The sequence below is a fragment of the Naegleria fowleri genome (genome assembly GCF_008403515.1).
Source record: "Naegleria fowleri strain ATCC 30894 chromosome Unknown tig36, whole genome shotgun sequence".
NCBI lineage: Eukaryota > Heterolobosea > Eutetramitea > Acrasida > Naegleriidae > Naegleria > Naegleria fowleri.
The window spans coordinates 168,702-196,402 of NW_025407968.1; the positions used below are offsets into that span (position 1 = coordinate 168,702).

Sequence of the window (27,701 nt, forward strand, 5' to 3'; positions counted from 1 at the left end):
AAATATCAGGAACTCGAGGAACATGAATGTCACCGAAAAGTTTACTCTTGCAACAGCCGGCTATAAGTGTGGGGCTGTCGTTGGTGGAGTAATGGAAAAGCTTCTCTCCACAAATCCATTTGTTCGAAATCGAGAGTGGCAACGAGGACACATGGTTTGTCGCGAGGAGCTTCTGACAACAACTGCAAATTTGATTTCAAAATCCACAAGGTAATGGGAACAGAAGAAATTGTTGAAAAGATTGCATCGTGATGTGTCAAGTGACAGCTAAGACACTACTGAAACATAATCATGTGAAAAAACTTACCTTTCCACCAGGTGCGCATATAAAACTGGATCCATAGAAATTAAACTCAAACTTTGCATTATCCACCTTCTTCTCTTCAATAGCCTTAAGAACACGAGGACCTGCACTTTGTCTTCCTACTCTGTTGGCAGCTGCCACAAAAACTCCATTAGCAATAGTATGAGAAACCATGATCGTTCTCCACATTGGCACGGTATCTAATTCAGGATATAGAGGCTCATTACCAATGCATGTAGGATAGAGAATGAGCTCAGCACCTTTGAGTGCGTAAATTCGTGCAAGCTCTGGATTCCACTGGTCATAGCAAGTCGGTACTGCAACTTTAATTTTACCAGTATCATGAACAGGATAATCACTATCTCCTGGTTCAAAGAAATCCACTTCGTTATAGCCTGGTCCTGATGGAATGTGTTGTTTTCTTGTCTTACCCAATACACCTCCTTCTGGATTTAAAATCACAGCCGTGTTGTAATAGTGAGTCTTGTGATCTTGTGGATTTTCATACCTTTCAAACAAACTTCCAACCACAAAGACTCTATTCTTCAAAGCTAATTCTCTACAGAATGCCAATGAAGGACTCAATTTTTCAATCTCGCTGCTGTTCATAGATGAAGAAGGATCGAGGTTAATATTCTTATTATTGGAAATGACATCAATGGCTGCAGTTAAATTCTCTGCCCAATCAAATACTTCGGGATTATCTTCCTTGGTTAAATCGCCAGGATATCGAATCATGAATAATTCTTGTAACAAGACCAAATGAGAGCCTTGTTCAGCAGCTTCTTTTACCTTCTCGGAAATATCTTTTTTCAATTCTTGACGATCTAGATTGAAATAACATTGAATCACTCCTAACTTGATGTTTTCTCTCTTGCCTTGTTGATTCATAGTGCCGTTTGATGAAGAGGATGATATGAAATAATAAATTAATGGGATGATGATTGTTGAAAGATTTTTTTAAATGTCAGAAATTTTCAGTTTTGGAAAAGATATATGAATGGAGCTCCGTTGTGTTGTACTTGAAGGAGTAGTGAGCAACCAAAATGTATTGGTTTCATCAAGATCCTTATTGTGAAGAGAGAAAGAGAAAAAGTTTATGAAGAACAAGCTTTCAAAAAATATCATCAGATGAAGCTTGGAGAGCTCTCGCTCTTGGACCATCACCAAATCCACAATCATGATCGGATCTTGGAAACTTCTACTAGCAGTAGTAGTAGTACCAGACCATTGTTATTTGTATGCGGAAAGAATGAATATTGCCAATTATTATTGTGCTCCTCGTCTTCTTCTTCGTCGGAGGTTATTTCTTGCTTTACAACACCACAACTTTCGGATCCAATGCTAGAAAAAGTTATTGATGATCTTGTGGAGATTGCTAATGGAGATAGGCATACATTGTTTTTAACGAAAAGTGGACAAGTTTTTGGAATTGGAAGTAATCAACAAGGTAATATTTTCATCATGATTTCGAGGATTCTTGTTGCTATATTGAAATTCATAATGAAAAATATGTTTCATTCATAAATATTATCATATAGGCCAGCTTGGTGAGTTTTAATGCCTAAAGAATTGCATTGGAATATTAATGAACTTGGTAGGAGTAAACAATACTCACATTGTATCGAATTTGACCAAGATTTCTTGTGAGGATGATGTCAAGTTTACAAATATTATATGCGGAAGCTTTCATTCCATGCTACTCGGCGATAATGGTGCTATATATGTAACTGGAGACTCTTCGTTTCATCAATTAGGTATTTATCCCCGAGAAAATGTGGCAGAATTCACAAAGTTGGATTTTCCAGAGCAAAATGTTCACGTTTCCTTAATAGCCACTAGTTATTCTCATTCATTGTGTTACTGTGAAAACACTAACAAACTATTTGGAATGGGAAGCGTGTTTGAAGACATTTACGGTGATGCATATTGTACCCCACAACGTTTACCAATATTTTACAACCTTAATTTTACTCTGAAAACAATTCAAGCCGGTTATAGATATACCCTATTTTTAACATCTGAAAATGATGTGTATCTTCACGGAAAATTAACAAGACAACTATATGCACAACCCATCAAAATTTCCATCCAGAATGTCAAAAATATTTTCACCGGCGGTAACCACTATTTTATTGAAACGTTTGACTCAAAATTTTATGGATCCGGCTTGAACGATGACAAACAAATACCTTTCTTTACTGGCACGGAAACCATTGCTCCTGTTGAATTAATAGGTCCTAAAGAGGTTTCATCTTTTCATATTACGAGTATGGCTGCAGGATCGTATCACACTGGTGTAGTTACCTCATGTGGTATGATTTATATGTGCGGATGGAATGAGTTAGGTCAACTTGGAATACCCAAAAGTACATCATTCAATGTTGAATGTACTCCATTAGACTTGGACATGTCAGTTCAGCTTGATATCTCGAGAGGGACTACAATAGTCAAGATATTTATGTCTCCATCAGCTGATAACACCTTCTTGTTATTGAGAAGGGCTAAAGAAAAGTTGCAATTTTTCGATAGGCTGTTCCAAAAGATCCAAAAGAATTTTTCAGACCTTGCGATCCATACGATGACTTCGTAATAAACAAATCCCTCAATGGAAATTGTTATGTCGAAACATAACATGCTAGGATGCTCCAAGGAAATTGGATTGTGAGAAACGATATTAAAGAAATTATTTTGCAAAAATTCTGAGTTGCAAATAAAGCATTTTATGAATTGAACAAAGCACAATTATTAATCAATGTGAACCAGCTGCACCATTTAGTTCTGAGTTGTGTGAACAAGCTCAACATCTGACTCCCTATTGAGTACACGATCAATTTCACTGCTACTTAAAGAAAAAATTTCAACATCTTTCATTGGTCTTTCTTGTTTGTTGAAAACATAAATATTAGTATTATTAAAAACAAAGTTCAAGAAATACTTTTCTGAGTCGTCTAATATTTTTTTCTTTTTTTGAATTTTTGAATTGTATCCTAGACTGTTGAAATCTTGCAAATCAATTTCTTTCTTCTCATCCATGGAAAATATTGATTTAAACACTTCTTTTCTTATGGGTAATTGATTCGAGAGTAATATCAAATTATTAAGGCTATCACAATTTTCCATCAATAAATTATAATACATTGAAAAGGCACAATGAGGCATATAGACAAAAGTAGGAGTGTCAATTCTTCGTTTGCACTCTTCATTTTTCTCAATCCATTCCATTCCAAACTTGTCCTTAATATATCGATATAATTTTTCCCTTTCGCTAGTAGACATTTTAATTTCAAAGACTGGATCATACATGTAACATTTTACGGAACTATAAGTATGTTCGTCCTTCTGAGTATTATTTTCACTAGACGTTTCGTTTTGATTCGAGCGATGAGAAGTGTAGCTCTTTTTGAAATACTCTAAAATTTCCAACAATACTTTGAATTGTGATAATGCAACTTTGTCTGAAATAAAGTCTCCAATTCCATAACAAATGATTTGTAAAATTGGTGATGAAGGATGAAAATATTTTTCAATCACTGAACAAATAGTTCCCGAAAGAGGTTCTCGGACTTGTTCCAATGAGACTTCAAATTTTGTTGGATGAAATTCAATAAAATCATCATGGTGATTGTTCAAAGACGACGGTGATGCATTGAATGGGTGTGATGATGATTTTTTCTTCTTTTTCCATGATGAAAAAGCATTCGGAGTGGATTGATGCTGATTGAATCTTCTTCCTGAGGAGGAATTTGAAACAATGGTAAAACCTCCCTCTTGCATAATATTTTCATGAGTAGTTGTGGAGGCAGTGGTGGCGCTTTTCATCGTGTTTCCGATTTCACAATCACCATCATTAGAGGAAGACATTTTTTAATCGCAGCAATAAAAGACCTTCCACCGTCCGTTTTGTCTATCGGCACAACATGAGCATCATCATTCTTTGACAGAAGAATATCATTGAACCGTTTTCACTTTCAAAGAGACCATGATGAGGACAAGTCCATGTTCATCACATTGCGATTCTAATGCTGTTGTGGAACTCATTGAAATCCAAAAATAAACACAAAAAAATGAGTTTTAATCCAGAAAACGAGGCTATGGACGGTATGTGTGCGGATCTTTAAAGTTTTGATCGTCATGCTGGAATTATGTCTGTCTTTATCATCCACTCAATATGTTTGAATGCTCATGATAACGATCTCCTTTTATACAGAAGGAGATTTTGATCCTGAAATGATGTTGGATCAAGAGGAATACATGAATTTTGTTGGAGGGGAAGCTGGAGAAGCCGGAAAGAACATTCAACAACTTTTGAAAGAGTCGCTCGTTGACAAGGATTTCTACAATGGTATGTTAATACAATAATATCATTAATAGTGTGTGTGCGAGAGAGATCGCTCAATTTTTTAGATTTTGATGATGACTATGATGATGACGATTTGAAATAATCTAAAATTCGTTCTACATATTTTGTAACAAATACACTTCTCTTTCAATATATAATTTAATGTCAAGTTATATTCATATGTACAATGGAAACAGCATCATTTACTTTTTAGCTCCGGGTATTGTTGTTCGTTTGGAATGCCTTTTTCCAGACTCCTCTTGAAAACCATTTGCCAGCTGTTCTGTGGTTTTCTGCTCAATCTTTTGAAGAATTTTCTTGCCTCTAGCGTTCTCCCAAGGACTCTTCTCCTCTTTTGTGAAATCATCAAACTCTACATCCGATCTCATTTTCCTGGAAATAGGAATATATATATTTTGATAATTATTTGAATTTGTTTCTTAAAAGTACTTACTTTGAGGCAAGTTTTGAAGAGTTTGAATTTGGATGAATCATCTTAGAGTAGTGACCGAAAGGAGTGGCACCCAACTTGTCATACTGAGCCACATCCAACATGTCTTGTTTCCTCAGACCTAAAGATGGCTTGGATGGCACTTCTCCAATCTTTTTCTTCGTAGTTGTTTTGTATTTGAACGTATCTTTCGACAGCTCGAACGGATCATATTCATCTTCGAGCACAATATCACGAAACACTCCGCCATTATTTTTATGCTTGTGGTTGAGCTTATTGAGATACTCCTCAAACTTTAATCTCTTCTTTCGTTTGATTTCTTCAAAAGGCAGCTTCGACAAGTGTTCATCAATTTGATTTTGAATTGGATCAAAGACCTTCTCGCACCATTCCTCATATATTTGTTGCCGCTTTCTCTCGTCTCCCTCATGATAGGAAGCAAGTTTCTCGTTGAGGTCTTTTAAAAATGTTTCTCTTTCTTCCAAAATGTCATTCCAAAGATCTTGAAATCGTTTTTCAGATTCCTCGTGCCTCTTGTTTCTTAATTTCGTTGTGGTTTCTTTGATTTTTTGAAAGAAGGCCTCAGTTTCTTGCCTCTTTGCTTCTCTTTTATGCTCCAATTTTTCTTTTTCTTCCCTAGTGACAATCTTGTTTTTGTTGCTTTTACTTGTTAATTTTTGATCTGAATGTAGTGATGATGGTGTTGCATCATGTTGTTGTGGAGGATAATGATTCTCTGAACAAGTTGTCGACTCTTCGGCTTCATAATAATCTTCGGGAATTGAAATACATTCTACGAGCTCTTTGTACAGAGAAAGATCATGTACAAACAACTGAGATGGAACCAAAGCAGGCGAGGAACTGGAAGAGGAAGAGGGAGAGTTGATGGCGTTGTTGGTGGAGTTGTTGTTGCTGCTGTTACTCACAGTTGCCCCTTTCACGACAACATCTTTCTTCATCATTTTATTTCGTAGTTGATTTTGGCGCCTTTATTTAAATCACATTCGATGAACAATTCCAACAAAGTGATGGTCGAACAAACTTATTCTTAAACATGATCGGCAATTCGTTTGGCGTCTCCTCAGCTATTGGTAAAGTGTGCAGATAATCCAGCGCATCGAATGCTTTGGACCACCAAGCTTGGAAGATACATTCTTTATTCGATATGCCTCACAAAAACAAAGTTATGAATGATAATTTATGCGTTGATTGGTTTTATTTATACAATCTTTACAGGTGAAGAACTTAGGTGTTGTTGGGGAAAATTGAGGGTATTAACGAGTGAAAAATTGGAAGCATTTCAGGTAGTGGGGCAAAACCTAGATTTAAAATTCTTGTGACATGCTAGCACTGGATGATCCTTCTTCGGTGGCCTTCTTGCTACCCTTTGTTGCTTTGGTACCCTTTGTGGTTGTACCAGGCAACAAAACGCTGTGAATGTTTGGCAGGACACCTCCGGAAGCAATGATGACTTCGGACAAGAGCTTGTTCAATTCTTCGTCATTTCTGATAGCCAATTGAATGTGTCTTGGGACAATTCTTCCCTTCTTGTTATCACGAGCAGCGTTACCAGCAAGTTCGAGAATTTCTGCAGCCAAATATTCCAAAACTGCAGCCATATAGACTGGTGCACCAGCACCAATTCTTTCGGCATATCGTCCTTCCTTCAAATATCTGGCAAGACGACCGACTGGGAATTGAAGACCAGCTTTGGTGGATCTTGATTGTGGCTTGCTCTTTGGTCCCTTTGGTGGAGCTCGGGTACCCATATTCTTCTTCTTGGACTTCTTGGTCTTCTCTTCGGTTTGTGGGACGTCCTTGGTTGCTTGTTCTTCAGTTGCAGCTGGCATTGTGTTTTGTGTGTGTGGAGTAGGTTGTTGTGATGTCTTTTTTTTGTTGATTTTATTGAACGCCAAACACTCGCAAGCTTTAAAAAGCTGCTTGTCCCACAGGCATTTTTGTTTTTTTGTAACGAAAATTTTTGGCGCAAAGTTGAAAGTGGATCGAAATTTTTTTCGTAGCTTTTACCAGTGACCCAAGCTTAACAATTCGATCGTAACAGTTTTCGGGTCAGTCTGGTTCTTCGGTGAAAGACGAATTTGTAATCTCCAAGACCTTCATCTCGTGGTGAACAACCACCATGTCCACATAAACTTCAAGATCGCTTCAACTCCCACAATTTCAAGTTATTCTCTCCGATAAGCAAAGCGAAAAAATTCGCTCATCTTTATCTTTCATGGGTCTTTACAAAAGAGCTTCCTTTCTTATTGCTGCGAAAATGTTTCAAATCCGAATTGAGACATGCCTTTGTGCATGATGTTGAATTCAACGGTGACTTCTCCTCCAACACATTCTGTTCTGGTCACTTCTCGACCTTCCCCTTTACACACGAGAGTGGAATCAAAATACTCGGGAGCCACTCCTTTCACAGAACCAATAATTTTCTGTATGAGAGACGTGCTCTGTGGTTTGAACAGTTTCACGGTCCTTGTGTGCTTTCCAGCTCCAACTGGCACCTGAACCCATCCGTATCCCAGAATGGTTTGCTTTCCTGTTCCTTCTTGAACCACTAGACACAGCTTGGGCCAACCATAGGGATTGGTACTTCGGAATGATATCTCGAGTGGAAAATTCCAAACACTCTTCGAATTGGTTCCTCTTGGTCTCATAGCTACTTGGGTGATTCCACTCTCCAAACTAACTCCTTCTCCTGTGGATCGGACTACTTCCCAGTCCTGTCCATATACAAATTGGAAACTGCATGAAATGTTATGATTTCCAGGATATTCGCAGTGACTGATCACTCCATTCAAGATGACATAGAATGATGAGCTCGGCGATAATGCAGTCGAAATGGTATTGTTATTATTTGCCATTACTGTTGTTGAATTATATACATTATTTGTTGTATTAAGATTAATATTTGAAAAAAAGGATCGGTCATTTTGTATGATCGATGATGACGTGTTTAGATTTGTTTGATTGTTTGTTCCGTGAAGAGGTGATTGCTCTCGTTCCCTACTATTCGAATTGAGCATGGCATGAAGGTTGTTATTTACATTGGATACAGCAGATAAACTCGAGGAGGAGTGATCTGCATTTCCCTCCTTCTTGGTGAGAATTACATTGTTGTTGATATTTCCATTGTTGCTGAAGGCACTCGTTGGCCTACCATACGTTTTTCCCGATGAAGGTCGATTGATCATGGTTGGTAGTGCTTTTGTTGATAATTCGTTGAAAGAAAATCAACGACTCGTTGAGTTATTAATTTTTTGTAGAATCAAATTCACACATTGGCGGGATTGTATTTATTTTATGTCCTAATGAGGGGCTCCAGAATAAAACAATCCCTGTGATGTGGAACTCTCTCCAACATGCAACTTTCTGAGAGGAGTGATGAGATCACTTTGTGTACCTAACGGTGGTATTTTTACCGAGACAAGGCTCAATGACTTGTTGTTCGAATAATTCGTAGTCATGAATATGTTCTAATGAACCGATTTGTTGTGAACGCTGTTAAATCGGTTCATTAGAACCAACCAACCAACCACTATCATTTTGAACAAGAATCTACGAGTAATATACCATTTAGTCCTTACATTTGCAAGCAAAGGAATCTTCTCGAACGACCCTCTTCAGTCACGTTGTTGGTCGAAATTCCAGTGTATATTTTTGCATAATTGGCCTTACATAACACTTGATGGCCCTGATAAGTAATGTGATTACCACTCAGAATGAGCTCTATTTCAGACTTGTTCCACTCTGCTTCAGCAAGATGTTTGCATCCATCGTCAGTAATTTCATTATCGGAGAGTGTGATCGTTTTGAGTCGAGGAAACGTGTTGCTATCCTTAAAGTACATACATCCATTGGATGTAATGTGATTGAGAGATAGATTAAGTTGAGTAAGAGAGGGGAAAGTACCACCACTAGCTAGAAATTGACAACCTTCATCTGAAATTGAGTTGCCTTCAAGAATTAGTGTTTGAAGACTTTTAAAGCAGCCGTTCGATAGGTTTTTACATCCTTCTCCAGTAATTTTGTCGTGTGAAAGAATTAAGGTTTTGAGGTTGGATAGATGATTTTGAGATAACACATGGCAACCTAACGCATGAACTTGATTGAAGGACATGTCCAGATAGGTCAACTTGGAGAAGTGTTTGCATGTTGAAATATCTTTACAGGCGTTCAATGATAATTCATTCACACTCAAGTTCAAGTAGGACAAGGATGCAAACTTTTCCTGACAGAGTGAAGTAATTTCCCGAAGACTGTTGGACATGAGGTTCAATCGAAGTAAATGTTGAGGAGCATGTGTAGCAAATTTCTCAATGAAATCCGAAATTTCACACCTCGAAATGTTCAAATCTGTGATCCTTGGGAGAGATGAATTCTCAAAAAGCCTAATAAGACCTTCCCCTCCAATTTTGTTGTTTGAAATGTCGAGAATTGTCAAATTTTTAAAACCATTGAGATGTTGACATCCATGCATATCAATTTCATTACTTGATACATCTAATTCAGTGAGTGGCGACATTTCTGCCAATATTCTCAAATATTCACATCCTTGACTACCAATGGAGCAACCTTTCAAAAACAATTTACGTAATTTTCTCATTCCAGAAAGATGAAGACATCCAATGGGTCCAATCGGGTTATAACAAAGATTTAACGTGGTTACATTGTTCAATTCTGATATTTTTTGACATCCCGCTTGTTTCACTGCATTTCCATAGAGATTTAGTTCTGTTAAATGTTCGAAATTGTTTTTAAATAATTCCAAACACGTTGTTTCATCTACATCACAACGAACCATTGTCAACGATTGAAAAACGTGCAAATTAAAGCTGTTAAACTCTTGCATGTCCCTTGAGGACATTCGGTTGGAATAAATTTCAAACTTTTTCAAATATTTCAAATTTCCTTTTGCCATATAATGCAACACCTTTTCATAAGCATAGACAGATTCAATCGTTACTCGTTGCAATTTTGGAAAATATGAAAATAAATTAAATTTTGAATTTCTGAACTTTGGATGGGCCTCTCGTGCTGTATCCTCAAAAACAGAAATTTCCAATCCTTTAAATAATAATCCTGTTATTGATCTAAAATTATGATTGGCACATTGTTGAATGAAGACTTTTCTTCTCTCATCACTCATTGTTAAACTATTTATGATTAATGGGCTTTCAATACAAATATTAATATCAGGTGATGTGATGACTTCATTCCATTCTTTTGAAACGAGTCTCGCCACACTGAAAAGCCAATTCCAACTGAAATTAGGAAATATGTGAGAGATCAATAAATCCATCGACAGGATTCCAAATGATGAAGACGGTTGTGGTGTGGTCATCGTGTTTGAATACAAGTCGTCCGCTTGGCGAGATGATCTGGTCTTTTTTGTTGGTGATGGATAGATGCTGTAACAAAAGTTCATTCTTCTATGAGGGTGTTGGTGTGGTTATTCTTGCTCGTGTTTTCGTGTTCTTGACGATGAATGGAAAGAGCAAGGTCTTCCGAATAGTTTCTGTTGAATTGTCGTTCGGAGTTGTGAGCAAAGCCAAACTTTAGAGTGTTGTGTTCACTCACTCTATTGTTCAGAATCATTGAGAGAATAGGAACCATCATGATGATGGTGAGGTCTTTTATTGTTGAGTTCGATTCAGCACTTCAACAAAATTTCGAACGGTTGAGAATTGTGCTTGGAAAAAGTTGAAACAAAAAAAATGTTGAATAGCAACAAGAAGAACAACAATAGTCGCGATACATCTTCCCTCTCCGCAGAGAAAACCACCTTCTCTTATAGCCATGTCTTGATGGTATTGGAGAAGGAGTTTCCTGCATTGAAAGAGGAGGTGAATTCTTTCAAAAAGAAGGTAAGTGTAGAGATGGCCTTTTTTAAAGTACTCATGTTATCTTTTTCGGAATTTGTTGGTGTCGTGATTGGACAATATCTAGATTTCAAACTCATCGGATACGGATCTGTATATCATCAAAAGTATACAAACTTTTTTAATTTCTCTATTTATTAAACCAGACTATACATATACTGTTGCGAGAGTTTGCAAACCAATTTTGCCTCTTTTGGTTGCTCAAGTCATGGAAAAGTTGTACAAATCAGCTGAAAAAAGCATCACTAATAATTCATCAGAACATTATGACACAATTCATGCAGTGAGCAAAATACTTCCTTTATATCCTCAATTTAAAACTTTTATCAAGCAATATTTCAAGAATAGACCTTCACTCATAGAATCTATTGTTAACAATAATCTGGAGGATAAGATAGAGCAACAAAAACTGTTGACACTTTTAGAAATTACATATCGTTTATTAATTTGTGCTCCATCCGATTTTTGTAAAATTTGGAATTGGGCACCATTTTTCTCACTTTTAAAACACAAAAATAAGGAAATTCGATCCATGGCATCTAAGTGCGTTTCGATACTTCTAGAGCTTGATGACAAATATTTCAATTCAAAATTCGAAAATCTCCAAGAATATGTCTTGCAAGAAATCGAATCAGAGGAAAAGATGCATCTTGAAAACACTCTTTCATTCTATGATGACACTGAAACATCAAACATGGAGTCAACTTCAACAGAATCAAGAGAAAAGCTTGTGATCTCACACAAGAGTGAAACCATGGTTAATGTTTGTGGTGTTTGGCTTCACAAGAACCTTAGAGAAATTCACTCCTCGCAGCAAAACATCTCTGCAGATAAGACAAAACTCATTTTCACAAACACAGCTTTTGACAATATGCGCTCTTTAGCTCTTGCAGTTTCTCAAGAAAAACCTGTGTTGGTTGAAGGTATTATCGGCTCAGGTAAAACCGTGTATGTTGAGGAATTGGCAAGAATTACCGGAAACACAGATATCATAAAGGTGAATTTGGACGAATCGTTTGATAGTAAGGACCTGTTGGGAACCTATGTTTGCACAGATGTTCCTGGAGAGTTTAGATGGCAGCCAGGTGCTCTTACGAAAGCTGTTCTTGAAGGTAGATGGATTCTCATTGAAGATCTCGATTTAGCTCCTTTTGATATCATATCCTCAATTATTTCGCTTGTGGAGTCCGGAAATTTATTCCTTCCCTCTAGAGATGAGGTGATTCCTGCTGCGACTGGTTTCCAACTCTTTGCCACACAGAGTTTAATGGAATCCTTATCGGGAATGGTTACTCGACAACGAGTTTTGCCCATGTCCAATTTATGGACAAAAGTGATGATTAACAAATTACCATCGAAAGAAATTGAGCACATTCTCAAATCCAAGTTTAAATCCATTCAACAACTTGTTCCTAAATTTATTGAAACGTATGATGCATTGAGAGGAGTTAACCTTCCTTCCGTTTCAGATAATTCTGATGCAACTTCACAACAAACAAGCACTAAGGAATCAACCCAACTCAAAAGCTTTGGAAGGCTATTCTCGTTTAGAGATTTGTTGAAATGGTGTGAACGAGTTCAACGATTTTATGGTCACAAGATTCAAAAGAATGAAAACTATGTTCTAAGTCAAATTAAGAGAGACATTTTCCATGAAGCGATCGATGTGTTTTGTGGAATGATTGCGAAGAAGGACGTTTATGACTCAGTTGTACATACATTAGCTCTAGTCTGGGAAATTTACAATTTTGAAGACTATTTGAAGACTTACAAACCTCAATTACAAGAAGAACGAGGAGTTGTTACTGTAGGTAGAGTGACACTCGAGAGAGACGAAAAGAACTTGGGCGAATTGTTGCACAAAGGTAGCACCTTTGCCCACACCAAACAAAGCTTGAGAATGATGGAAAGAATTGGAGCTTGTATCAAGATGAACGAGCCAGTGTTATTAACTGGTGAGACTGGTGTTGGTAAAACAACAGCTATTCAATATTTGGCGACTTTGATGGGTAAAAAGCTTCTTGTACATAATTTGAATCAACAAACAGATAGTGCTGACTTTATTGGAGGTTACAAACCTGTAGATTTGAAAATTCTTGCTGCATCTGTGAAAAGCAATTTTGAACAATTATTTTCCGTGACTTTCCCCTCAAAAGAGAATGAAAGCACTTTAAATAGGGTCAGAGATTTATACTCGAAAAAGAACTGGGTACAGTTTGTGATGCTTCTCACTAAGATTATTGAATTAGCAGAACAAAAGCTGAATAATATGGAAGATGATTCGAGCGAAAAGACAGAACATTCTGAAGAATCTTCAAAGAAGCGAAAAAAGTCACAAGCTTCCTCTTCATCTGGCTCGGGAACTAAGAAGCATAAAACAGAGAAAACATTCACATTGAGACAATACTGGGCTAAATTTAAGGAAAGCGTTGACCGATTTAATCATCAACAAATACTCGTTCAAAATAGTTTTGCATTCTCCTTTGTTGAAGGTACATTGGTAAAAGCATTGAAGGAAGGTCACTGGATTTTACTCGATGAAATTAACTTGGCTTCGACTGAAACCTTGGAACGTCTTTCCAGTTTATTGGAAGGAGAAGAAGGAACCCTTTTCATCACTGAGAAGGGAGATACAGAACCAATCAAGAGACATCCAAACTTTAGAATCTTTGCATGCATGAATCCTCCAACAGATATCGGAAAAAAGAACTTACCACCTGGATTGCGAAATAGATTCTCTGAATTCTATGTTCATGAACTGACCGATAGGGATGATTTGAAAATTGTTGTGTCGAGATACCTCGCAAACATTCCACATCCACCCGTGGATGACATTGTGAATTTCTACTTGGACGTAAGAAAGAAGGCAGAAGCAGAGTTATCTGATGGAGCTTCTCAAAGACCACACTACAGTTTGCGTACATTGACGAGAAGTTTAGATTATACAGTGATGGTTCTCAAAGATTATGGTCTTGAAAGAGCACTCTATGAAGGGTTTTCGATGGGTTTCTTAACCTTGTTAAGCTCCTCTTGTTGTTCAACGGTGGAAAAGCTCATCCGAAGCACCTTCTTTAAGAACAAGAATGTTGAAAATTCTCTCAATCAAGCTCCACCAAAACCAACCAGTGGAGATTTTGTCTTGTTCAAACATTTCTGGCTTCAACAAGGTCAATTCAAACCAGAACAACCCACAGATTTTATCATTACAGAGTCTGTTGAGGAAAATTTGAAAAATCTGGCAAGAGCGATCAAGACCAACAAATATCCAGTGTTGCTGCAAGGTCCTACCTCAGCTGGTAAGACCAGTATGGTTCAATATCTGGCTAAAGTTACAGGACACAGATTTGTGAGAATTAACAATCACGAAAGTACAGATCTCCAAGAATATTTTGGTACCTACATTACAAATGCACAAGGTAAATTGGTTTTCCAAGAAGGTATTCTTGTGGAAGCAGTAAGAAATGGTTATTGGTTGGTATTGGACGAGTTGAATTTGGCTCCTTCTGATATTCTTGAGGCTCTTAATCGTTTATTGGATGACAATCGAGAATTGTTCATTCCAGAGACACAAGAAACAGTCAAGCCTCATCCTCACTTCCAATTATTCGCCACTCAGAATCCACCTGGATTGTACGGTGGTAGAAAGGTGTTATCTCGTGCCTTTAGAAATAGATTTTTGGAACTTCATGTGGATGAAATACCACGACCAGAACTCATTACCATTCTCCACAAGAGATGCCAAATCTCGAATCAGCATGCCACTAAACTTGTAACGGTCATGAGAGAACTCCAACAACGCAGACAAAGTAGTAAGATCTTTGCTGGTAAAAGTAACATTACTCCAAGAGATTTGTTCAGATGGGCAGAACGTATGAATGGAGTGGCAGACAATATCAACTACAATCAAAATGCTGCAGAGGAGGGATACATGCTTTTAGCAGAGAGACTCCGAAGAGATGAAGAGAAACAAATTGTACAAGAAATTTTAGAGAAAGTATTCAAGACAAAGATTGATCTTGAAGCCATGTATAATCCTAAAGAATTACAAGATGTCTCTATTGCAGGAAGCAATATTGTTTGGACCAAGACCATGAAGAGAATGTATGTCTTGGTTGGAAAATGTCTCAAATTCAAGGAACCTGCCTTACTGGTCGGTGATACAGGTACAGGTAAAACAACTGTATGCCAAATCTATGGTGATATTTACAAGAGACATTTGAGAATTCTAAACTGTCATCAACATACTGAGACGAGTGATATTCTTGGATCTCTACGCCCTGTGAGAGGTCGAGAAAAACTCAAAGCAGAGCTTGAGCACATGATTCAAGACTTTATCAATATTGCCAACAACAAGTTTTCTCTAGATATCAATTTCGGTAATGAGACGAATATCAGCAAGAAGGTCAAGAGACTTGAAGACATTTGTAAAAAACTTGCGAAAGAGAGAAAACAAATTGAACCTCAAAAAAAGAAGAAAAAGAATGATTTCAAAGAAAAGGAGCTTTTAGAAAAGCAATTAATTATCAGAGAGACCTATCAAAAGTGGAAAGCTCTTTTCACTTGGTATGATGGTCCTCTTGTACAAGCCATGAAGAGTGGCGACATTTTCCTCATTGATGAAATTTCACTCGCTGAGGATGCTGTGTTGGAACGTTTGAACAGTGTGTTGGAGCCTTCACGAGAATTAACTCTTCCTGAGAGAGGTTCTGAAAAAGTCGAACATATTGTTGCCAATGAGAATTTCAGAATTTTGGCAACCATGAATCCTGGAGGTGATTTTGGAAAAAGAGAATTATCACCTGCCCTGAGAAATCGTTTTACAGAAATTTATGTTCCGAGTTTGTCAGTCTCTGAAGATTTGGCCATTATTGTTGCGAGTAGACTCAATGCAAGCATCAAATCCTTTAATATTCGAATGGTTGAGTTTGTTCAATTCTTTAGATCCAAACGTACGAAACGTCTATTGAGCGTGAGAGATGTCATTTCATGGGTTGATTTCATGAATATGGCAGTTGAAAAACTAGATATGGATGCCTATGGTGCCTATTTGCATGGTGTCGATACAGTGATTTTGGAAAGTATTGGTGTCGGTACAGATGCCTCAGCAAGAAATAGACAACTCTTGCGAACCGAATGTTTCAACTTCTTATTGCACAAGTTGGAACAGGAACAAGTTCTCGTGAGTGAGCAATTGAATTACTACAAGGATGTTTTCCTTAATGAAAACTACACAGCCATCAGAACTACCAAGACGAAGGAAAGTGTCGACTACTTTGGATATCATCCATTCTTTATCAAATGTGGACCCAACATGGAACGAAAGATTGTCTATGCATTGGACGCTCCCACGACAGGTAGAAATGTTATGAAAGTGTTGAGAGCCATGCAACTCAAAAAGCCTCTACTTTTGGAGGGTAGTCCAGGTGTTGGAAAGACAAGTTTGATCTCTGCCATTGCTAAAGCCTCTGGACACAATATTGTTCGAATCAATCTCTCTGAACAAACGGATATGATGGATTTGCTTGGAACTGATTTACCTGTGGAGGGTAGCTCGGGAGGTCAATTCCGTTGGTGTGATGGTATTTTCTTGAGAGCACTTCGAAATGGTGATTGGATATTGTTGGATGAGTTGAATTTAGCTTCTCAATCGGTTCTTGAAGGTTTAAACTCTATTTTGGATCACCGTGCTGAAATTTACATTCCAGAAATTAATGAAGTTGTCAAGTGTCCAGAAGGATTCAGAATATTTGCATGCCAAAATCCACTCCAACAAGGAGGTGGAAGAAAAGGTCTTCCAAAATCTTTCCTCAATCGTTTCACTCAAGTTTATGTGGATGAATTGAGACCTGAAGATTTGACATTTATTCTTCGCTCCATTCATAGAGATATTGGAGAAGACAATATCAAGCTCATGATTGACTTTAACAGAAGAATGCATAGGGAAACAATGGAATTGTACCGATTTGGTAGAAAAGGAAGTCCTTGGGAATTCAACTTGAGAGATGTTTTCAGATGGTGTGAACTCTTAAAGAAAGAACAAGAGCTCAACAAGAAGAATAATGAGTCATTCAAATATGATCCAATGAGACTAGTTGATTGCATGTATCGACAGAGAATGAGAACTCGGGAAGATCGTCAATATGTTGAAAAGATATATTCTGAGCTTTCTGGAAAAGAGTTCCCATCCGAGACCTATCCAACTTATACTATTTCTCCAGACGCTATTCAAGTAGGGTCTTCCATTTTGTTGAAGAACAATTCATTTGATGATGGCGACAAGGACAATCATGCTCCAAGTACTACAAACTCTTCAAAGGATTTGATCTTGTTACAATCATTTTTGAATCCTCTCGAGAATATTATGAAGTGCATTGAGATGAATTATTTGACCATTATCAATGGACCTTCTGCATGTGGAAAGTCTTCAATTGTAAGACTCATTGCACAAATGACTGGTAACAAGTTGAATGAATTCTCCATGAGCAGTTCAACGGATACTGTTGAATTGTTGGGAGGATTTGAACAAGTGGACCCAATTCAAAAAGTTAAAATGGTTGCAAATGTTATCAAACTCAAGATAGACGAGCTTGCAAGAATTTCCTTCTTGAATGATGAGAAACGAAACTTTGATACTGTGAAGCAACTTTATAATCAATGGGCAGCCTATGAAACAACCTCTAAAAAGGATGCCACTTTCTCAGGAATTGAACAGCTCAAGAGTATATGCGAAGGAGTTTTTGCATTGCTTCAGTATGAAAACGAAGAAAAACAATCCATCCTCAATCAACTTGAGAATTTGAGTAAATTATTAGAGATGGGTGTTAAGGGACGATTTGAATGGAATGATGGTGTTTTGATCCGATCACTGGAAGCAGGTAATTGGCTTCTCATTGACAATGTCAATTTTTGCAATCCAACTGTTTTGGATCGATTGAATTCATTATTTGAACCTGATGGTGTGCTTGTTGTTAATGAAAGAGGACTTGTGGATGGAGAGATTCGTATTGTTAAACCTCATCCTCACTTTAGAATCTTCATGGTGATGGATCCAAAGTATGGAGAAATTTCAAGAGCCATGAGAAATAGAGGATTGGAAATTGCCATGTTCTCAATTGCAATTCCTTCTCAAGATGCGTTCACATTGTTGGCTAATCATGGAATTCCCTCTTCACATTTGTGCAACGTAATGATGGACTATCATGCACGATTTGCTTCAAAAATTTTCCTTCTTGAAGAGGATCGACCAACGATTCGTGACTTGTTAAGATGTGCGGAAGTGTTCAACTCTGAAGTGAAACAAGGACTCAATATCACCAGTGCATTTAGAGCAGCAGTCTCGAGTGTCTATATTAGAAGTAGATGCCCTACAAAAGCTGCAAGAGAAATTGCAGAAAGAGAATTAGAAGAGTGTATACAGGTATTGCCAAGAAATGATCCAAGCTTCCCATCTACATTTGTTGCTTGTAATGCTTTCAAGTGCGACAAATCAGTCTTTAGAAATGTGTTTAGACAAGCAGCACGGCTTTATGATATCATTAGAACTTATTTAAGTAGATGTATGACTGAAAAGATGGATCAAAACACTAGTACAAAGAGTATTCTAGATGGATTGCAATGGAAGATTTTAATTACTGACTTGCCACCTCAGTTCTTGCAATCCAATGACATTCAACGAACAATTTTAAACACAGATAATAGTATGGACGACACACTCGAAAGTTCCATTTCTAAGTTGGTCAATGACATGCAATATGCGCTTGAATACTTTATTGATGTGAGCTCTCTCAAAGATATTGATATTAGAACGATATGGTTACAAAGACTTCACAGGCTTTGTAAATCCGACAAAGTTCTCGATGAGTTACTCACAAAAGGTTTAGAGCTTCTCAACAAGCACAAAAACGGTGACTTCTCGAAGAAGATTCAAAAAGTATTTGGAGATATCTCATTGGCTGTAACAAGCAAATATGCAGATATCATTGCTTCTCAACCTCTTAATTTGAAGTACAGCCAACAATTATACTCTCGTCTTGTTTATTTGGGACTTGTTACGGATGAGAACGATCATTTGTTTGAGGCTGCAAGTTTGTTAACCTCTCAACAAAAACGAAAGTACGAAGAAGAGCTTGCAATTTCAGGCGAATTTAAAGGATCCATTGTGGAGAATCAGTCTTCACTTCTTCATCTCTCTTATTACTATCACATTAATCCAAAGTATAGAGGTTCTGTTCCAAATAGAGTGGTTATTCACCTCTACACGCTTTTCACTCAAATTGATGCTTTTGTGGACAGCATGATGAACGCTTCCATTGAGGACTCTGTTTGTAATTTGGATGAAATCAGAGCTCTGTTGAGATGTAGAGACAAATTGTGGTTCTACCTTTCTCATACTTTGGAGTTAACTGAAGAATTCTTTATTTATTGGAATTGGTTGGCTAAGGAATTCCTCAAATTGAAGGTGAAAAAACCCAAGTTCAAGAAACCATCCAAGAAGAATGTTGAAACACCTTATGAGCTCTACGAACAATTATGCACATTTATGGGGGAAATTGATGGCCTGGTCATCAACAACTTCAATAGCGTTGGAAAGAAAAATACCTTGTATAAGAATTGTGGAAAGCCAACTATTTCAGTTTCCCAAGAATTGAAACAACTTGAAGACGTGATTCAACAATTCTTAACATCTACAACCGCACACACAGAGAGCAGAGAACTCAAAGAACTTCTTTTCAAGGCAATGAGCACTGTAAAATTGTTGCAGCAAAATCCTCAACATCCAGACTATGATAAATTGTTGCAATATGTGAGAAGTGTTCCAACTCTTCTCGAAAAATCAAAACCAAAAGAGCAAGAACTCTCTGAAGATATTTATACTCCTTACAAAGAATTGAGTAACAAATCTGAGCAAGAGCTTGTAATGGATGCTATTTTCCATGACATTGCCGAATTTACTGCACCAGACAAGAAGCGTGTGAATGCTGCATCCTTGCATTCAACCAAGGCAATATCTCCACTCTTTGATTACAAGAGTATGCATAAGGAAATGAATGTCATTATGTTATTCTCAAAGATTGGATATCTTTGTAAGAGATTGGATGCTTCCACAGACATCATGGAGGTCAAGAGATTGTTGAACTCTGTTGTGATCAAGTCAAGACATCTCGTCGATTTCATTTTGGAGAATTGTTCTCGAGGACCTTTTGATATGGTTCCTTATCAAATGTTGTTGTGGAAAGCAGGAAATTTGGATGCTCTTTCATTGGAAGAATTGAAACAGTTTGCCTCATCCATACCTGCATTGTTGCACTATGTTTACATTTATTGGAATGAGAGGGTGTGGAATAACACTTACAACAACTCCATGTTTGACATGTCCAAATCGGACGAAAATCTTACACGAGACGATTTGATTGGTCCAAATAGATTATTCCAAGATGTAAACTCTGTTCATATTTTGAAGTTGTTGAGCGGATGGGAAAATATTCCAATTCGATCGAGACATATTAAGATTGATCAACTCAAAAAGGTCATTCAATTTATTTGTACCAATGTGGATAATGTTCAAGCTGAGGAAATTGATTGGTCCAATCTCACCTACTTGTATTGTGATACATTGTTGAGCTTTAAGAAGACTTTTTCAGCCCAAGCGCTTTCAGAATTGGTAGATTTGACTGATTCACTATGTGCAACAAAGGACATTGACGTCAAGAAGTTGGAAACAATTCTCGACAGTTCCAACGATTCCAGACTCAAACAGAAGAAGAATGACATTATTTCTATTTGCAAGCTTATTTGCGCCAAAGAGTTAGACAAAAATAAGGATCTTATCAATCGTGGTTTGGCATGGTTAAAGTTAGGAGAAGTTCGCATGACATTGTTCATTCCTGCTAACGCCTTGGATCCAACCCTCAAATATTCCATCTATGACAAACATTTGAAGGAAGATGTGGACATGCTGAATAACAAACTTCAAGTTATCACTTCCATTGAAAAATTCATGACAGGAAGTGATAAAAGCTTTATCACAAGTAAGATTGAACAAGATTTGTCTCATATTCAGGTCATGATGGACAAGATCACTCCAAAAGTCATTCACAGACCATCCACCATCTCTTTCATTGATTTGTATCGTGAAATGAAGACCCTTGTCGATCAACAGGAAGTCTTACGTACTCTCTCCAACAATTTGCTCAAATACTTTGAAAGAAGTGAAGACAGTAGCAGCGGCAACAATGAAGAGGTTGAACTAATCACCAAAGAAGATTCCTATCAATCCAATACTCAAAGTTTGATCAAGACTAAGATTTTGAAGAATGAATTCGGTTTTGAAGATTTGGCCATTCCATTCGCCTCCTGTGCCTATCATATCAAGTATGGCTTGAGATTGTTGTGTTATGGATCTCTTGCACAGAAAGACAAGACCGAACAACATACTGTGAATCAAATCCTCAATCATTTACTCTCCTTCCCTTCGTGTAACTCGGTACAGACCATTGAATCAGACTTGGAAGTGGTTCGTAAATGGTTGAAATCGATCGATCACTCTCCAACCATGCATCTCAAATGCAAGCAATATGAAACAGCAACGAAAGTGCTCCGTGTTCTCATGTCTAGATGTTTGTTGATTACAATTTCTCAAACTTCAAGTCAAGAGAAAACCATTGAAAATCTTTCTCTCTTGAATCAAGTCTTCTCCATGTATTCCAACTTGTTTGAAACCGTCGAGGATGAATTGGAAAAGAAGCAGCAAGAAGAGGACAGTTTCTACAAATATCGAGAGAAGAAAACTGTGATTGAGACTGACGAAGAGATGTTAGAGGAAGAAATGGAATCCATGTTCCCAACCTATGCTGAGGATTATTCGGACTTTGTTGAAAAGCCAGAACAGCAATCTTTGAAACAAAATATTGGTGAAAAGCGAGAAACCTTAAATTCTGAGAAGTCCTTGTTGGAAAAGGTGAATAAGGTCATTCATGATGAGAAGGAAATTGATTATCTCGTTCAAACGCACAAGGACATTTTCAGTTTTGTGTCATTGAGTGGATCTGCTTTGAACCGTCTTGGAAGACCTGTTCAAGTCATTGAGAATATCCGAAGCAAAATGTTTGATGAGTCTTTCAATGTGGCTGTTCATATTCTTAACACTCTGAATGGAAAGTATCAAATTGATATGAAATCTTCGGGTTATTTGCCTTTGGTGTTGTTTGGAAGTAGAGCTCTGAATAATTTATGGGTAAAAGTTGATCATTCGAAGGAAGCCAAGTTAAAGGCCTATAACGAAGTGTATACCGAGCCAAACATTCCAGAAATTACTCTAGCTTTTAGCACACTTTTCAGTATGCTTCAAAGATTGAACTTCCTCATTAAGAAGTATAGTACTGAGGAACAGAAGGGACATCCAGTACTTGTGGAGATGGTTAAAATTATTGAACATATTCTGAATCAACCTATTACTAGTCCGATTATTAAGATTTTGACTGGATTGGAATTACTTTTGATAAAGGCTGGAGAATGGGAAGAATATCTCACTGCGCATGTCAATTCCTTGAAAGAAGAAATTAGAAAGCTTTCATCTCTCATTGTTCGATGGAGAAGAATGGAGTTGGAAAATTGGAAGGGAATTTATGATTTGAAGACACGAGAATATAAGAACAAATCTATTAATTGGTGGTTCAGATTCTATACGTTGATTTGCAACAGTGATTTCAATCAAGTGGATATTAACAAGACTATTGAAGAATTCTTCAGTATTTGTGATGATTTTATTAGAACATCCACTATTGGTGATTTCGAGTATCGTCTTGGTTTGCTTAACAACTTTAATCAACACTTGACTGCAGAAATTGAGAGAAGGTACTGTGAAGATATTGAGACAAGAACCAAGATTAGAGATATTATTCACAACATGCACAGATATTACTCTCAATTCATTCCAAAGCTTATGGAGAGACTGGAACAAGAGAAAAAACCACTCGAAGAAAAACTACGAGATTTCATTACACTAACCAAGTGGGAAGATGTCAACATTGATGCCATTCGATTCACCACAAAGAAGTCGAGAAGAGCTCTTGCCAAGTTCTCAAAAGGTTTTGGTGAAGTTTTAGTGAAACAAGCAAGAGATTTGTGGGACAAGTACGATGAACTTGCTGCAGCCACTGAAACCGTACAGGCGAAGCAAGACAAGAAAACCACCAAGAAAAAGTCCAAAAAGAAGCAAACCGCTCATTACTCTGACGAGCCGAATGATGTCATTCAAAAGTATTTGAACAAGACCAAGAACTTGCTTCATTCCAATGATGAAACAATCAAAAATATGGTTTCCTTCACAAAGAAAGACAAGCAATTGATGAAGGTGATTGAAACTGAGTTTATGGATGATTCAAAGAATATTATTGATCGATTACCTGTCATACATGATTTGGTTGGAAAGAACTTTGTGAATCATGTTCTCAAGAGCTCTCTTTCTAAGGAGTACGATGCAGTTGTGAGCAATATCGAAGATTTGAGCACTGAAATTATTGAGCAAACTCAAACATTGAACAAGGAGAACTCACCAAAGAGTATGAAATTGAGAGCACTGGTCTCACTCTTAACCGAGCTCAAAGAAATGGGTGTGTCCTATCTCAAGAAGGGCGTCTCAACCGAGACTACTATGGATAAGGTTTTCCTGATTCCATCTGTTTCTCTTACACTTTCTGCTTTTGATTCGAAGGATGTGATGGATGAATTTAATAGAGCTGACGAATACTTTTACAAGAATATTTTCAGTATTCAAAACTTTAGAGTCACCTATGAAGGAGAGTTAGCAGAAGATATCAAGAGTCAAAAGACAAAGATGAGAGGATATCCTGATAACTTGTTCTTCTTAACACTCAAACACAGAAGATATTTGAGTCAAATTGAGAATTGTCAAAAATCCAGCAAATCATTATATTCTACGTTGGAGCATGTGAGAAAATCCATTGTTGAATCCTCAAACCATGATGCAGATCAAGTGTTGATTTCTCAAGGTACCTCAGAAAAAGCTGTTACTACCCAAGCCGATTACGTGTTCAAATTGTACGAGCTGATTTATCAAATTCATTCTCTCTACACTGCTCTCTCAAAACATGACGACCAATACAACAAACCTCTCAAGACTCTGAATGAAGGAAAGCAATTAATTGATCGAGCAATGGATACTGTAGCTTCGGTGATGAACAGAACCAAGATTTACAGTTCCACAGATCTGAAAGAGCTTTCTGACAATCTTTCGACATTGGAAAGAGTCAAAACGGTTATGTATACATTCATTGAGGAAACTTCTACACTTCCAAAATCACCCGAATTGATCACTCTGCTCTCAGAGTTTGACTCGGTAAAGTCTGTGGTGGATAAGGCCACCTCTGGTGATGAAGAAATCTCTCAAGCACCAAGTCAAGACATGACGATTGTGAAAGAATTTGCCAACAAGTACAAACATGCTGTCAAATTTATCCAATTGATCACTCAAGATTTAATTAAGGCAAGCAGTGAGGAACAAGCTCAATTTGAGCAAGTTGTTAAAGCAACCACCGAAGAGCACACCAAACATCAAGACAACGATTCGAACTTATCCTTATCGTTCTTGAGTAAGAATAATTCTATCGCCAGATTGGAGGAACACGTTGAACATTGCTGCCAAACCATCACCAATGGCATGACAAAGATCAATCATGATCTCCAAGAGATGATCCAAACCATCACTACGTACAGTAAGCGAGAGGATCGAAATCCATCCATTGTCAATAGTTTGAGCGAATTACTTGGTAACCTTACTCCTCTCTTGCAACGACTCGATCTTATTGTGGATACCATCAAAATACCCATTGTTTATTACCACAAGAGTATTTCCAAACTGACTTTTATTTTACTCAACATCTTTACAACATTGTTCAAACAAGGTTTTTGTGGAAAGGATGACGAAACAGAGGGAGAAGGCCAATCGGACGGTGTGGAATTTAGTTCCGGTACTGGTATGGACGATGGAGAAGGTATTAATGATGTGAGTGATCAAATCGATAATGAGGATCAATTACTCAATGAAAAAGACAAGAAACAACAGGAAGGAAATAAGGACGTGGAAAAGAGTGAAAATGCTATTGAGATGGAAGGCGACTTTGAAGCCGAAAAAGACGAAATGGATGAACAAGAAGAGGACGATGAAGATAATGATGACAACGAAGAAGACGAAAACAAAGAAATGGGAGAGATTGATGAAGATGATCCAAACAAGGAACAACTCGATGACAAGTTGTGGGATGAGAATGAAAACGATCGAGATGACAAGACGGAGGAAGGAAGTGACAAGTCTGAAAAACCTCAACAACAAGATTCTGAGCTTAAAGCCCAAGAAGAAGAAACCGATGATCAAGGTCTCAATACCAAACAAGACAAGCAAAAGAAAGACGATAAACCAATGGGATATGAAGAAGATGAAGAGGCTGTCGAACAAGAAGAGTTTGAAGACAAAATGGATGACAAGTTTGGAGAGGATGAACTCAACAATGAACAACAAGAAGAAGACGAAGACGCTGATCGTGCAGATGATAAGAATGATCAAATGCAAGTCGATGATTTGGAAATCTCTGAGGATGAGCAAGAAGAGGAACCTCAAGATGAGAACAATATGGAGGAGCAAGATGGAGAAGGTGGCGACCACGACGACCAAGAAGATGATGATGAGATTGGTGGCGATGAAGATCTCAAAAAGAAGAAGGACGAAGAAATTGATGAACAAGTCGACACGGAAGATATTGCTCCTGAAGATCAAAACATCTCAGGTCAAGATGAAGAGGATCAAGATGCCATAGATCCAACTCTTGAATCCGAAAGTAAGCAAGAGAAGGATGAAGAAGGTGAAAAAGACGAGGAAGGCGAAAAAGAGAATGAGGAAGAAGAAGACAACGAAAAGGCTCACGTCCAAGAAGAAGCAGACAATGCCGATCTCAAGGAAACACCCTTCGGAGTCAAACAAACTGCAGGTAAAGCCTCTGAAATTAAGGATGACTCTGCTCAAGACAAACAAGAACGACAAGAAAAGAAAAACAACAATGCTGAAGAAAGTGGTAAAGACACCAACAAGAATGAAATGGGAGAGAGTATGGATCAAGGCAGTAATGATAACGCTAAACAGGAACCAGAAGCAGGACAAATGCAAATGGATCCAAATCCTCTCAGAAGTTTGGGTGATGCAATGAAGAATTGGAAGAAGAAACTTAACCTTGTTGAAAGAAACAAACAAGAAGAAGAAAAACAAAAGAAGGAAGAGGGTGAGAAGAGCGAAGCCTTTGAATTTGTGGAAGAGAATGATGCTGATAAGGATGAGCAAGAGAATCAAATCTTGTCCAATGCAACAGATGAACAATCCAAAGCATTCCCAGAAATGGAAGATGGTGAAGAGGAGGAAGAGGAAGACATGACAGGTGAAAAACAAAAAGAACAGTTTGGAGAAGAGAAGAAGAAGAATGAGGATGGTCAAGATGCCGACTCCAAACCAAGTATTTCATCGAAATTGGATAAAAAGATGCAAGATCAAGAGGATGAAGATGATGAAATGGAAGATTTGGACTTCAATCCTCCCTCCAAGAAGGCAGAATTTGTCCAAAAAAACTTTGAAAGCACCATTCACACAAAACAAGAGACCATGGAAGAAGATATTGACTTTGTGCAAGAAGAATTGAAACCACTCACGATGGATGATATTAAGAGAATGAGAGAAGAACTTGAAACCTCTCTCAATGATTGGAGAAACAATGAAGATAACGTCAATCACTCGAAGGAGATTTGGAAGAAATTTGACATGTTAACGTCAAGTCTCTCGCAAGAATTGTGTGAACAATTGAGACTCATTCTTGAACCAACACTTGCTACTAAACTCAAAGGAGACTACAAGACAGGTAAAAGAATTAACATGAAGAAGATTATTCCTTACATTGCCAGTCAATTCAGAAAGGATAAGATTTGGCTTCGAAGAACCAAACCTAACAAGAGACAATATCAAATTTTGCTTGCCATCGATGATTCCAAGTCCATGGCTGACAACCATGCAGGTCAAATGGCTTGTGAAGCTTTAACCTTAATCTCGAGAGCTATGGCTCAATTAGAAGTTGGACAACTTGGTGTTGTGAGTTTCGGTGAAAAGATGAAACTTCTTCATCCATTCGAAAAGCCATTTACCGATGAAACTGGAGCTGAAATTCTTTCACAATTTACATTCAAACAAAATCAAACTCAAATTGTGTCCTTCCTATCCGATACGATTCAACTCATGGAAAATTACAAGTCCTTAGAATTCTCTAACAATTCGGAACAATATCAACTTGCCTTTATCATTTCAGATGGTCGTATGTTAGAACGAGATCGAATTGTCAAGCTCGTTCGAGAAGGACAAGAGAAGAAGATTTTGTTTGTCTTTATCCTTATTGACAACCCAAATCCAAAAGAATCCATCCTCGAAGTGAAGAGTATTAACTCTACCAATGATCCAAAACAACCACTCACCTTCAGTTACTACATTGAGAAATTCCCATTCCCTTACTATATTATTTTGAGAGATATTCAAACACTTCCTGAAGTACTTGCTGATGCCTTACGTCAATACTTTGAATTGATTAATTTAACAGCTGCCGAACAAGTGTAATAAACTCTTCCTTTGAATTTGACTAGCTTGTCCTCATCATAAGATCGTAA

At 37.5% G+C, this 27,701-nt stretch overlaps 9 protein-coding genes across 9 annotated transcripts; 3 read left to right on the top strand and 6 right to left on the bottom strand.

Annotated features, from left to right (window-relative positions):
* Positions 1-41: 41 nt before the first annotated feature.
* FDP41_004053 (uncharacterized protein) lies at positions 42-1,195 on the bottom strand (the record flags this gene model as incomplete). Its single annotated transcript, XM_044707426.1, has 2 exons — positions 42-182; positions 308-1,195. The coding sequence occupies 2 exons, from the start codon at positions 1,193-1,195 to the stop codon at positions 42-44; spliced, it is 1,029 nt and encodes a 342-aa protein (XP_044561471.1).
* A 240-nt stretch (positions 1,196-1,435) lies between these two features.
* FDP41_004054 (uncharacterized protein) lies at positions 1,436-2,897 on the top strand (the record flags this gene model as incomplete). Its single annotated transcript, XM_044707427.1, has 3 exons — positions 1,436-1,754; positions 1,846-1,854; positions 1,906-2,897. 3 exons carry the CDS (start codon positions 1,436-1,438, stop codon positions 2,895-2,897), a joined length of 1,320 nt encoding a protein of 439 aa, XP_044561472.1.
* Positions 2,898-3,079: 182 nt separating this feature from the next.
* Positions 3,080-4,168, bottom strand: FDP41_004055 (uncharacterized protein; the record flags this gene model as incomplete). Its single annotated transcript, XM_044707428.1, has 1 exon — positions 3,080-4,168. The coding sequence occupies one exon, from the start codon at positions 4,166-4,168 to the stop codon at positions 3,080-3,082; it is 1,089 nt and encodes a 362-aa protein (XP_044561473.1).
* Positions 4,169-4,371: 203 nt separating this feature from the next.
* Positions 4,372-4,749, top strand: FDP41_004056 (uncharacterized protein; the record flags this gene model as incomplete). The annotated part of the gene is made up of 3 exons (XM_044707429.1): positions 4,372-4,405; positions 4,515-4,649; positions 4,712-4,749. 3 exons carry the CDS (start codon positions 4,372-4,374, stop codon positions 4,747-4,749), a joined length of 207 nt encoding a protein of 68 aa, XP_044561474.1.
* Positions 4,750-4,849: 100 nt separating this feature from the next.
* On the bottom strand, positions 4,850-6,059 carry FDP41_004057 (uncharacterized protein; the record flags this gene model as incomplete). The annotated part of the gene is made up of 2 exons (XM_044707430.1): positions 4,850-5,039; positions 5,101-6,059. The coding sequence occupies 2 exons, from the start codon at positions 6,057-6,059 to the stop codon at positions 4,850-4,852; spliced, it is 1,149 nt and encodes a 382-aa protein (XP_044561475.1).
* A 363-nt stretch (positions 6,060-6,422) lies between these two features.
* On the bottom strand, positions 6,423-6,947 carry FDP41_004058 (uncharacterized protein; the record flags this gene model as incomplete). The annotated part of the gene is made up of 1 exon (XM_044707431.1): positions 6,423-6,947. The coding sequence occupies one exon, from the start codon at positions 6,945-6,947 to the stop codon at positions 6,423-6,425; it is 525 nt and encodes a 174-aa protein (XP_044561476.1).
* A 414-nt stretch (positions 6,948-7,361) lies between these two features.
* On the bottom strand, positions 7,362-8,303 carry FDP41_004059 (uncharacterized protein; the record flags this gene model as incomplete). The annotated part of the gene is made up of 1 exon (XM_044707432.1): positions 7,362-8,303. One exon carries the CDS (start codon positions 8,301-8,303, stop codon positions 7,362-7,364), a length of 942 nt encoding a protein of 313 aa, XP_044561477.1.
* Positions 8,304-8,692: 389 nt separating this feature from the next.
* On the bottom strand, positions 8,693-10,453 carry FDP41_004060 (uncharacterized protein; the record flags this gene model as incomplete). The annotated part of the gene is made up of 1 exon (XM_044707434.1): positions 8,693-10,453. The coding sequence occupies one exon, from the start codon at positions 10,451-10,453 to the stop codon at positions 8,693-8,695; it is 1,761 nt and encodes a 586-aa protein (XP_044561478.1).
* Positions 10,454-10,826: 373 nt separating this feature from the next.
* Positions 10,827-27,651, top strand: FDP41_004061 (uncharacterized protein; the record flags this gene model as incomplete). The annotated part of the gene is made up of 3 exons (XM_044707435.1): positions 10,827-10,976; positions 11,059-24,856; positions 24,914-27,651. 3 exons carry the CDS (start codon positions 10,827-10,829, stop codon positions 27,649-27,651), a joined length of 16,686 nt encoding a protein of 5,561 aa, XP_044561479.1.
* Between the last annotated feature and the right edge of the window lie 50 nt (positions 27,652-27,701).